Raw genomic sequence first — 12,427 nt, 5'->3', positions numbered from 1 at the left:
ATCGATTCAACAAGATTTTCCGTGTAAGTGGGCTTCTACCTTTCTTTTGTGTGATATAAGTTTCTACACTTATATTTATTGTTGCGTGTGAGTTAAGTTTTATAACATAAATACTTATACTTTTAAAAATTCGATCGGCATGATAATATTTGTTTCACTTTGATATATATATTATTTGTTGGCTATTCGTGATATTATTTGAAGCATGTTAGAATTATTTGAAAATATTTGAGATGCACTGTTAAGAGTCGATTTAGAAATGGTTAAGGAATTTCCGACGATTTGATTTGATTTGATTTGATATGACCCTGATGCGGTGGGTTATAATAACCCTTCCTTTGGCCTCGCTCCTTAGAGGAGTAACATATAGGGGACTGATCAGTAGAACCACGGAAAATGAGATAATTAACAGTGCAATATTTTCTTCGTATTTGTTCGAATTCAGCATGCTTATTTTGTTTCGAGATTATAAAATATACATGAGTACATGTAAATATATTTTGGTATTTACCGTGCTCGATCGGCCCCCACTTGCTGAGTGTTTCCCAAAATACTCACCCCTTACTTTGCTCCAGATAAGAATGAAGATGAGTTAGATGACGAAGAACAGAATAAGTTCTGAGGTTGGTGAGGATGGATCAGTTCAAGTTGAAGAAATATTTTTACTTTAAATTTCAGTTTCGCTTCCGCATTGTTGCACTTGTGTTTTTTTCTCTGTAAAAACAGTTATGGTTTATGAAATAGACTGGTTTTTGGCAAGACTTGTACTATGAGGCTTGTTGTTTCAATGTTAAATTGTTAAACAACGCCGATGTCGACCAACCCCCGTTTCGGGGCGTGACATTTGTGATTAATCATTAAGTACATATTTTCGCAAACCGGGAATGTGAATTTCTTGAAAATACTTTCTCCAATCTATTTTTGCCACATCTATTTCAAAGCTAAGTAGCTCGTCTTCGGACATTTGTCGTAATAACTTCTGAGTATTTCCAGTATCAAACCTGAGAAACCAAAAACAAACTGATTATGTTAATGCATATATATAGCAGTTGATCTTGTAAACGAACCAGATGGGGTCGGATAGCAAGAAAACTTAAGACTCGAATTCGAGCTCGAGTTAGATTCAATTCTAGAATATTTATATATATTTTTCCCTCGAATCAGGGCTTGAGTTTGAACTCAACTCAAAATACGTGAGTATATTTGTCATGACCTATTCGAATTATTGTTCAGAAAATAAAGGTTCAAAATATTCTAAATATGTTTATTTAATTTGATATTAACTGGCTTATAAACTATCGAACAAAATAATTCGACTTCATATTCAACAAGAAAAAAGTTTGGATATATTCGACCTCACTATGAAAAGAATCGAATGTTTGCTCGAAAAGGTATTATTCGGCAATATATATATATATATGTATTAAACAAAAAAAATACAAAAAAAAATCCACAAAACTACGTACCTCGCGTTGAAGAATCCTGCGAACTCATACATCTTGCAAAGTTGCTCGGCGTATGCGACCTTCGCTTTGCATTGTTTGACTGTTTTTTTGTCGGTCCCGATTTCGCCATTAGTGCTGGAATGGTGATGCTCCCATATCTCACGTCGGGTGTATTCAGAGAAATCATTAAAATTGTTGAAAAACTTAATTTTCTTAATCACATTGCTTTTGGATTCCGAATTCACAAACGGTTTCGAAACGCAGTATTCGTGAATTATTTCGAAAAAATCACCAAATCGCAAAGGGTTTTTGTCACCAGGCGCTACATGGTATACATTCAATTCCGGCTTCTCTGAATTTCCATGCTTTGCAATTGCTGCAATTATTGTATTCGTCACCATGTCCATCGGTACCTACAAACGCATAATTCATTTCAATTTTTTTTTTTGGGTTGATTTCGATTCACATCTCAGTTTTAATTCAACAACTTAGCTTTATTTGTTATGTATTTTTTTATACATATAAAAAATAATATTTTGCACATATATATGGGGAATTTCGACCCAGCTCTGCATTTTCCTTGGCCATGATTGGGCCTAGGGGTGGGTTTTCGGTATACCATATACAAAATATTATCATGAAAAAAATTCATACCGATACCGATATCGAAATTCTGAAATGTTGGTATGGAAAAAATCTATATTGGTACCATATAGATACCAAAAAAAATTCAATATACCAAAACAATGTCTATATTTTAAAAAAAGTTCGGTACGGTATGCCGAAAATTCGGTATTTTAGCTCGGTATCCCAGCCCTAATTGGGCCACATCCAATTTTTATGTGGGGCCCACATGAAAATTGTGGGCCCCACATGAAAATACCAATCATGGCCAAGGAAACACAGAGGGGAAAATTGTGGGCCCCACATGAAAATACCAATCATGGCCAAGGAAACACAGAGGGGGTAACTGTAGGATCGACATTCCCATATATATGCATATATATATATTTAAAAAATAATATAATTAGAAAAACAAAGATAGAATATGGATTAACACTAAAATTTGACATGGAAGATTTAATAACGAATAGGAAATTTTACACGATAAATAATGAAAGTTTCTTTTAAAATGATTTATATATGGGTGCTATCAGCATGTGGGAATGTTCTATGCTGCCCAGAGGGCAATCCAACGGCCCGGGCCTTGACACATCACCATGATGTGATGTGCAAAATGGCCCGGGGCCATTGGATTTGGCAGATTGGGTAGTGTCGGTCTGCCAGCATAGAATCTCCCCAGTATGTGTGTTTGATCTCAAAGAAATATGGGGAAAAAAAGTGAATTTATTTCTTTCTTTAGTCCAGATTAAATAAATAATTTGTAGAATAAAGTATTCTTCGTGAAAAAAAAAGTAGGGGATATTCGAAGAATATACCTTTTAGCTTTGATATTAGAGTGGATGTATTTGAGATTAATTTTATATTGGAAAAATAACTAATTTAGTCTTTTATTTATTTTTTTTATCTTCTAACATGTCAAAGTTGTATTTTATTATGTAACTTTGTGTTTTGTTGGTTTTTAGTTTTATTTCACCTGAACGCCGATGTGGCAATAAAAAATGATGATATGATACTGAAAAATATTGAAGTGTTATCGAAAAATGTATTATGTGTTTAACACCACATCAATATTTAACGACTTAATATGACTAAAAACATCATAATTGTGTTATTTTGAAGATGAATTAAAGTTGCATTTAAAAAACACAATAGTTTGGAAATGACCTGTAACTTATATATTTATTATGTGACAAATTAATATGGTTCCCATCCATTACGTTTGCGGCATGTCAACAAGCAAAAACACCACAAAAAGATAGATTATACTTACAATGTCCAAAGTAACTTGGGGATCCGCAAAATATGCTGGAAGTTGGCCTTTGCCAAAAGAAATGATCAAGGGATCAGCCACCCTACGAACCAACCAACCATTTAGGAAAGCAATTTATAAATTACACGAATTCCGGTAAGAAATGTAATCTGACATACAGTATAACAAGATAAAGTCTTCCGGGGAAAAAAAAAAAAAAGAAAAAAAAAGTGTGTTCTATAAGTTGGAGTAAAACATATTTTGACTAATTTGACAGCCAAAATCTAATTTAGGAACACAAATTTTTATTTTTTTATGGAAGACTTTTATCTTATTAAATACATTATATATATATATATATATCTGATCACCTGCACCTTAGGGTGAAAAACTTCTGTGTGCGATGTTTTTTGTTTTTTGTTTTTTTGTTTTTTTGGACCACTCGCACACAAATTTCCTGCACCTTAGGGTGCAGCAGATCAAATATATATATATATATATATATATATATATATATATATATATATATATATAGCTTGATTACATGTGCAACTATCATGGGCAATTACGTGAGGAACAGCTGGCGTGACAATCAGTCATTGGATGTACAAAGTATGTCAGTTGTTGCTCATGTAGTTACTCATGGTAGTTGTTCATGTGATCAAAACTATATATATATATATATATATATATATATATATATATTCAGATGTATCAACATTGTTCAGGATAGTCGAACCTAGTTCCTTGTATCCATCCTGGCAAGGGATCTTGGTAACAACTTTCGATGATAGAAGGTCTAATAATGAGCGTAGGTACATCTCCTTTTATTTCATGGATTACCATCTCCCCCATTGCTTTTGTCATTTGATAAGCATTGTTCCATCCATACAATTGTGCTCTGTTATATTGGAAAAATTAATAATAAATATTATATTAAAATCTATTTTTATGAAACTTTCTTTGGGTCATTGAATATATATATATATATATATCAGATTTCATATTATGAGCACCCATGATGTGCACTTTTGTGTGCAACGTTGACGTGTCATCTTTTACATTCAATAGGTGAACGCCACATCAGCAGGTGCACATATAAGTGCACATGATAGGTGCTCACAATATCAAAACTCATATATATATATATATATGAGTTTATTTGTGAATTTTAACGACTATCCTTTTTCATTACTACATAATTAATGTGTTTTTTTTTCAATTATTTATTCATGTGACTATTCAATTAACTAATTATTTTTTAAAAAAAAAGGTATATCATGAATTCTTTCAAATAAAAAATTAAATTTTGTGCGTCTATTATTTATTATTTACTTTTTTCTTATTTGATTTTATTTTTCTATTATATATATGTATATATCTAATATCTAATCTAATACTCTAAAATACTATGTTAGTTCCAATTGTGATCTTACAAAGTTATCCTTCAATGTGTACAAATAATGAAAATCATTCAGTGGTGAATTTAGTCACTCATAAAGACTCTTACTAACTTATACGGAAAGCAGTAATCAAAATACAATAACGAAACATTCTAATTAATTAAACACATATGTTGAAAAATTTCTAATTAATTAGGCAAAACGTATTCACAATTATCATAGTCTTTTGGACTTACACCATTTGTTTCTTAAGATTTCCATCACAATTCTATATCAGTATCTTAATCTTAGATCTTAATTATGATGTATATAGTTTCTGCATAGTTCTTAAATAATAATGATTCAATACATTTATTTTGACACTTAAGTATTAATATTTTGAAATATATTAAATATAGTTCCAATTGTGATTTAACAATGTTATCCCCCAATGTGTACAAATGAATATCATTCAATGGTGAATTTAGTTACTCATAAGGACTCAATCATTAACTTATATGGAAAAACAATTATCAACGTACAATACTTAAACTTTCTAATTAATTAAACACATATATTGATGAATTTATAATTAATTAGGCAACATTTATTCACAATTGCCATATACGGTATTTTGGACTTACACATTTGTTTTTTAAGATTTTCATCATAATTCTATATCAGTATCTTAATCATTAGGTCTTAATGATGTATATTTTAGTTACTACATAGTTCTTAAATAATGATAGATCAATATATTTATTTGGACACTTAAATATTAGTATTTTGAAATATATTAGTTTTAGATCTATATTGTATGCTTGCAACATGTAAAATCGTGATTATAAAAGTTCAAAAAAAACTTAGATAAAATAAAAAAACTATTCTTTATAAACCATCAAGGAACTACACAAGTTTCTATTCAAATTTTTTTATATAAAAATTAGTTTTAGAAATAAATGATATGTTATTAATGGTGGTGAAACTGTGTAAGGACCAAATTACTCTTAAAATAAGAAGGAAATAAAAAAGAAAAAGATGTGACACTTGAACAGTGGTCATATAAACAAAAGAAGAAGACAACATGGGAAAAACATACTCAAATAAAGTGAATAACCAAAATTAAATTCAATGATGACAAGGAAACCACCATATATGATGAAAGCATTGTTGAATTTGATCAAAGGAAGCAGGAAAAAAAATCGATGAAAAGAAATGACGAATCCAGTGAAAATCAAGCATGAAAACATTGAAAATCATGATTATTTGTAGTAATAGATAAATTATCAAACAATATTATTATTGAATGAGAAATGAAATAAATTATATTTATATATTCATTTGCAAAATAACAATAATTCTTCAAAAAAAATTATGATCATTTTTTTTTATCACGTCTGTTATCTACGTGCAACGTAACACACATGATTGCTACTAACATATATATATATATATATATATATATATATATATATATATATATATATATATATATATATATATATATATATATATACAGTCATGATCCACTGCACACCAGTGTGCAGAGATTTTGTGTGCACCGCGGGATGTTCGCGCGAACATCTAAAAAAAAAATCAGATGTTCGCGAGAACATCACAGGATGCACACAAAATTCCTGCACACTAGTGTGCAGGGGAACACGATTATATATATATATATATGCTGCCCATCTCCGGTGCCCACCTCCATGCCCACCTATGAGGTGACACTCATCCATTGGATGAACCATTTGTATATGATTCATCTCATCCATTGGATGATTGACACCTCATAGGTGGGAATGGAGGTGGGCACCGGAGGTGAACAGCATAACAAAACTATATATATATATATATATATGAAACACGAGATGAAAAATGAAAATACTAAAGAGATCTGGATCATAATCCTAGGTGTATATGAGACATAACCTTTCTTGTCCCAACTTCTTCAAATATCTGGTAACATCGAAACTTTGATCTTGAGACGATGCACGTGATCTCGTCAACAACCATAACTCGTCGCCTAAATCTAGCCGAGGAAATGAACATGAACCATTAATCTCATTTCTCATACTTTCTCCCATAGTCAAGGGCTCTTCCAAGATCACCCCCTCTCTTACTCCACAAACATATGCTACAAATTAATTAAGATATATGATAAATTAGTTCATTATATTAATTGGGAATTTATATATATATATATATATGCATGTTCGTGTATTTTACATAAAAATCCATGCACAAACCAATTAACTTGTGTTATATAAGGTATTGGTCCCCTGTTTATACCGATCAACATTCGATCTTAATGCAATAAAATTGTTTTTTTATTCAAATTAACAGTTGATTTTCATCATGATAATATTGACATGATACTGAATATTGCTAAAATGTATAGTATATATATATATAGTATCAAAAATGGGACTAAGTGAGGGAAATAATTTATTGCATGTAACAAGACCAAATTGTAACCAACTAGAGAACCAAAAGTCTTAATTTATAGATCAACAGACATACCGGTCGATACATGGGCAAAAAGTTTGAGGTTCTTGCATGATTTGGCAAACCTCATCAATCTTTGTGGGGCATTGCAATTCGAATCAATTAACAAATCATACCTAGAAATTAAAACCCCAGTTTACTTTTTTTTTTTTTTTTTACCGCAAAATCGCGTACATAAATTAACACAATGGATTAAATGAAATCATGTCACCTGTCATTCATGTTTGTGCAAGCTGCAGATTCAATAATCACATCTACTTTCTTCATAATCAAACTTACGGAATCAATATCCATTCCCAGGTTGGGTTCGCTAATGTTTCCAGAAACAGGAATCAACTTTTCCCTTATAAATGAAGCATATGATTTCCCATGTTTTTCTCGTAGACATTTGAATAACTCGGAATTTATGATCTACATTTGTGCGTCGGAACATTCATTATATTAGTCGTGCATGGACTCATGTTGAAACCAGGAAAAATATAATATTATATTTCAAAATTTTCTACTACAAAATAAAACAATTTTATAGATTAAATATCATTTTAAAGATTTTCTGCCTGCAAAATTAATGCTCATATAGTTATCCCTGTGATATGTAAAATTAAGCTGGGAGAATTGAGAAATATACTTCTTTAGTAAATCTTTCTATTACTGCTTCCTTACTCTTCGCTCTGATTAATACGTAGATCTTTCCCACTGATGTCGATCTTAATATCTTCTCCACGAGGACTACACACGAACATTAACTAGAAAAATGTTATACTCATAAAAAATTTAAATTCAAACTCGTTAATATATAAAATGATATGATCATAAGTATTTATGAATGTCATGAAATAGCCAAATTGATCACATAAGTAGGTCTATATCTAATTTTGATCCTCTGATTAATTAGTCAAAATTTGGTCACGGTGCAATAAGATCATGATTACTTTCTCATAAAGGTTTTTTTTTTTTTTTTTCAATCTCAAGATTTCACAAGGGTAGTGTATGCAATTAACCCTATTTTTAATTGTTTATGTCCAATTGTATGATTGTAAGTGTTGATCACGGCTGATGTTTAATGGATTTACTTGATGTCAGGTGTAGCTCTGTAGATGTAAGTGTTTTGAGTGAAGAGAACTAATAAGAGCTAACACATTATACATGATTAAAGATACAAAAGCAACCAATTAAGTTATATTAAGACCTAATATTCTTAACTGATTAAAGGATCAAAATGCTCCAAATTAATTAATGTCAACTGAGTACAGGATGAAAAGCTTAATTTTGTGCTTTTTTCTTAGTTATGTTTATATTTTATTTTATCACCATGGAAATTATATGCAATAAAAAAGAGCTAGGGATGAAGAAGGTGGTGAATATCTATTTAAAATCAATATATATATATAATATATATATCAACTATAGAACAATATTCGTACCTTTTCCAAGAAAGCCCGTCGTACCAGTAACAAATATGTTCTTTCCTTCGAAAAACTTAATGATCCCTATCCCGCCGTAATCGTCTCTGGATTCTTGCATTAATGGTTCCCGGTGGTGTACTTGACATGATATGTTGAAGGAATCTGATCCGTAGCAATTATGGACAGCCCTTTTTAATTTATTTTTCTGTTCAAAATGTTTTTTTCCATTACTGGATAAATGAGAAAGCTTGGTTGTTAATTCATATTCATGTATAGAATTTTTTCTTGGAAAGCAAAAATATTGGCTCGGGGTTATAAGAAACATAGTTTATAAGCAAAAAAAAGCTTTAATTTGTGAAGGTGTTATCTTTGGAGCGATTGTTTGTACGTGCCTTAATTGGTAGCGTATCCCAATTTATAGGCGGGAAAATGAGACCATATATAGTTTTATCACTCTTTTATATATATATATATATATATATATATATATATATATATATTAATAATTAATGCACTCAATAAATAAAACTTCTAGCTAGGAAACAATTTGCATTTCATTTATATTACGAAAAACTCGGTCGTACATCATGGATTTTACCCCATGGAATAGGTGAAAGCACATGATTGGTTCAAATTATGTAGGCCTCACATTAATCATGTGGGGCCCACATGATTTGGACCAATGAGAGTGTTCCACCTACCCCATGGGATAATACTCATACATGATTTGGACCAATGAGAGAGTTCCACCTACTTCATGGGATAATATCTATGGGGTAAGATCGAAGTTACATTATATTACTACTCTGAACACACAAGTTGCAACTTGCATGTGCGTTATAAAGTACTCTGAACACACAATTTTGTAATTTAATTGCATGTGCGTTATAAAGTACTTTAATAATTAAAATTATATATTTAGCTTTTAAAATATCAAAATAAATCATGATTTTAAATTTTGGTAGTTTTTAGTTATGAGTTTTAAGTTAGTCTTCATTAATATATTCTTCCAATTTTTCATGAAAATGTAAAAGGTTATAATGCTGGAATTATGAAAATGACTTCAGCTAAAGGTGGTTAACTAATTGCATAACATGAATATTTTTCTTTAATTTTCCTTTTTCTCAATTTAATATAAAAAAAATTCTAAAATATGCTATTTTTTATGTTCAATGTTTATTTTAGTAAATTTTTATTTTAGCATGAAATAATGTTATTTATATTGATTTTTAATTTAATTTAATTTTATATTCTCGATCTCGTGCCATTATTTCTCCGCTATTTATAGAAAAATATAAGAATATTTTAAAACAGGTATTTTGATTCAGTATAAATTAAGGTTGGAAATAAAAAATTTTGAATTCAGAGTTTTATCATATAAAATAAATAAATATTAAAATTAAACTTCAAAAATTCAAATGGACGTAAAAAATTTAGCCAATTTAATGAATTTTGAAATTCATTTAATATTTTATTATTTAAAATTTTCATGTTTAATTAATCTGGAGTAAGTCTAAAAAATATTGTCTAAGAAATATATTAACACAAATTTTGAATATATTATCATATAAAATAATAATTAAAAATATTATATTTCAAAAAAATTAACATGTTCTTCAGAGCAACTCCTATTTTGGTGCAAAATTTCTTCTCCAATGGGTGCGCTATTTTGGTGCACCAAAATAGCGCACCCCTTGTTTTGCACCAAATTTGGTGCAGAGGGAACCCCTGCGCCAAATTTGGTGCAAAGATTTTCTTTTTTTTTTAAATTCTTTTATTTTGTTTTAAGTTGTTATAAATAATAATTAATTTATTAATATATTAATTTGTGTAGATAATTATTTCTATTTATTTATTTAATTTGAGTAATTAAATATTCAAACAAACAATTTAATTATAATTAAATGTTTAGTTTTTTTGTTTTATTATTTTAATGTTTAGGCATTTATCGATTTTAATTTAATAATATGTGTTTATTAATTTGCATATTATAATTAGTTAATATATAATAATTAAATTAATAATTTATATATTATTGTAATTACATGTATTAATAATATAATATTATTTATATCATATAAAAATTAATCAGAATTATATTATTAAATTTATAAATAGATATTAAATAAATATTAAGAAATAATGTATGTAAAATAATATATAATATTCTGAGAATATTCATTTTGGTGTAAGATTTGGTGTAAATGAGTTGGAGATGAATGTTGTGTTTGGTGCAAAAATTGCACTATTTTAGTGCAAAAGTTGTATCAAAATGGTGTTTGTGGTTGGAGATGGCCTCAAAAAGCATTTTTGTGAAGATATATAAAATTTTGGACTTAAGTTTTGATGATAACAAACTAAGCTACTGAATAATTATTTTATGGATCATAGAGCCGGCCTGAATAAAAGTTGAGTGTTAAAATAAATTGCAAGTCTGAGATGGACAACTGATTCTATGTAGAGGTGTCAAAACGGGTTGGCGGGGCGGGGCAGCCCACAACCCATAGCAACCTATCATTAGGCGGGGCGGGGCGTTGCACGTAACAACAATTTTATTTGATTGATACCGAAATTATCAAATTTCGAATGTTTAGCTTTATTAAAATCAAGTGTTATACTTTTTAGAGACAAGTTCAAACTTCAGTCACCATGATTCAATATCGAATTAGCTACTGAAGTTGTCATATGACCTATTTAACTTTTTTTTTTTGTTATGTTTGTCGGTTTCTAACCGACGGTTTTTTGTAGTGATATTATATGTTTATGCATTGAGTTTGATTTATTTTTAGCTAACAATTTTAAAATAATAACATATGTTATATATTTATTGAAAAACGTAAAATATATATTTGTTACAAACTGTAGGATCAAGAAATTTGTGTTTTACTAAAAGTTATAGTTAGTGGTAATTGTGTAACACAAATCTTTTATATCGTATCGAAGTTCAAACAAATACATGTTTCAATTGTTTAACCCAATGAGACAATTATTGTACCCAAAGAATCACCTTATCAAGAATTGTGTTTTCAATCAATATGAATCGAAACTACGAGCTTGACTTTGATATTAATTATATGACCGAACACATCTCGCTTTACCAAAATTTATTGTTGATGATAACAATACGACTTAAAATTTTAAACATTAAAAATTCTCAAGCGTCATGTTTTGATTAATGCTCTCAGAGACTATTATTGCACCCCAGCATAAATAATTTATGTTAAATGCTAATTTTACTTATATTTATTTTTGATTCATTAACTTGTCCAAATTTGAGTTTTAGTCCATTGAGTTGTCAAATTTGGTTATAGTGCACTAACATTTAATTTTCAATTATTGTTAGTCCAATTGTTGACGTGATATTTGACAATTCAATAATGTTCGATCTCACTTCAGCATTTTTACGTCGTGTCAATATTTTTTTATTATAAACCAGTATTTTCCAGTGTCACGTCCCCAATTAGACCAAAAGTAGCCGAATTAAAATTTAGCGTATCACAAATGAACTTTGTAAACTTAGTGGACCAAATCATAATATTAAATAAGCTAGTGAACAAAAAAACTATTTAGCCTTTATTTAAAAGCTAGCTTTATTTAGAGATGAATTTTGATCTTCTATTGATAAAGTAAATATAAATCACGTATTATTTTTTCTCTGATAAACCATGTTAATCATTAGACAATTGTTGTATCTTGACTTGCTACAGTAATTTCTTTCAGATAAATGATTTTTTGATTCATTAACTTGTCCAAATTTGAGTTTTGGTCCATTGAGTTGTCAAATTTGGTTTTGGTGCACTAACATTTAATTTT

The 12,427-nt window shown here is 29.2% G+C and overlaps 1 protein-coding gene across 1 annotated transcript; it reads right to left on the bottom strand.

Annotated features, from left to right (window-relative positions):
• Window positions 1-850: 850 nt before the first annotated feature.
• Window positions 851-8,939, bottom strand: LOC140879066 (fatty acyl-CoA reductase 2, chloroplastic-like). Its single transcript, XM_073282707.1, has 9 exons — window positions 8,633-8,939; window positions 7,837-7,937; window positions 7,420-7,619; window positions 7,224-7,324; window positions 6,633-6,837; window positions 4,058-4,219; window positions 3,340-3,421; window positions 1,467-1,858; window positions 851-1,001 (listed from the first exon to the last, which is right to left on the bottom strand). Exons 1-9 carry the CDS (start codon window positions 8,937-8,939, stop codon window positions 851-853), a joined length of 1,701 nt encoding a protein of 566 aa, XP_073138808.1.
• Window positions 8,940-12,427: the final 3,488 nt, after the last annotated feature.

The sequence above is a fragment of the Henckelia pumila genome, chromosome 2, assembly GCF_033568475.1.
Source record: "Henckelia pumila isolate YLH828 chromosome 2, ASM3356847v2, whole genome shotgun sequence".
NCBI classification, from domain to species: Eukaryota; Viridiplantae; Streptophyta; class Magnoliopsida; order Lamiales; family Gesneriaceae; genus Henckelia; species Henckelia pumila.
The sequence above is the reverse complement of the archived record's forward strand: the minus strand, read 5'-3'. Positions and strand labels throughout refer to the sequence as shown.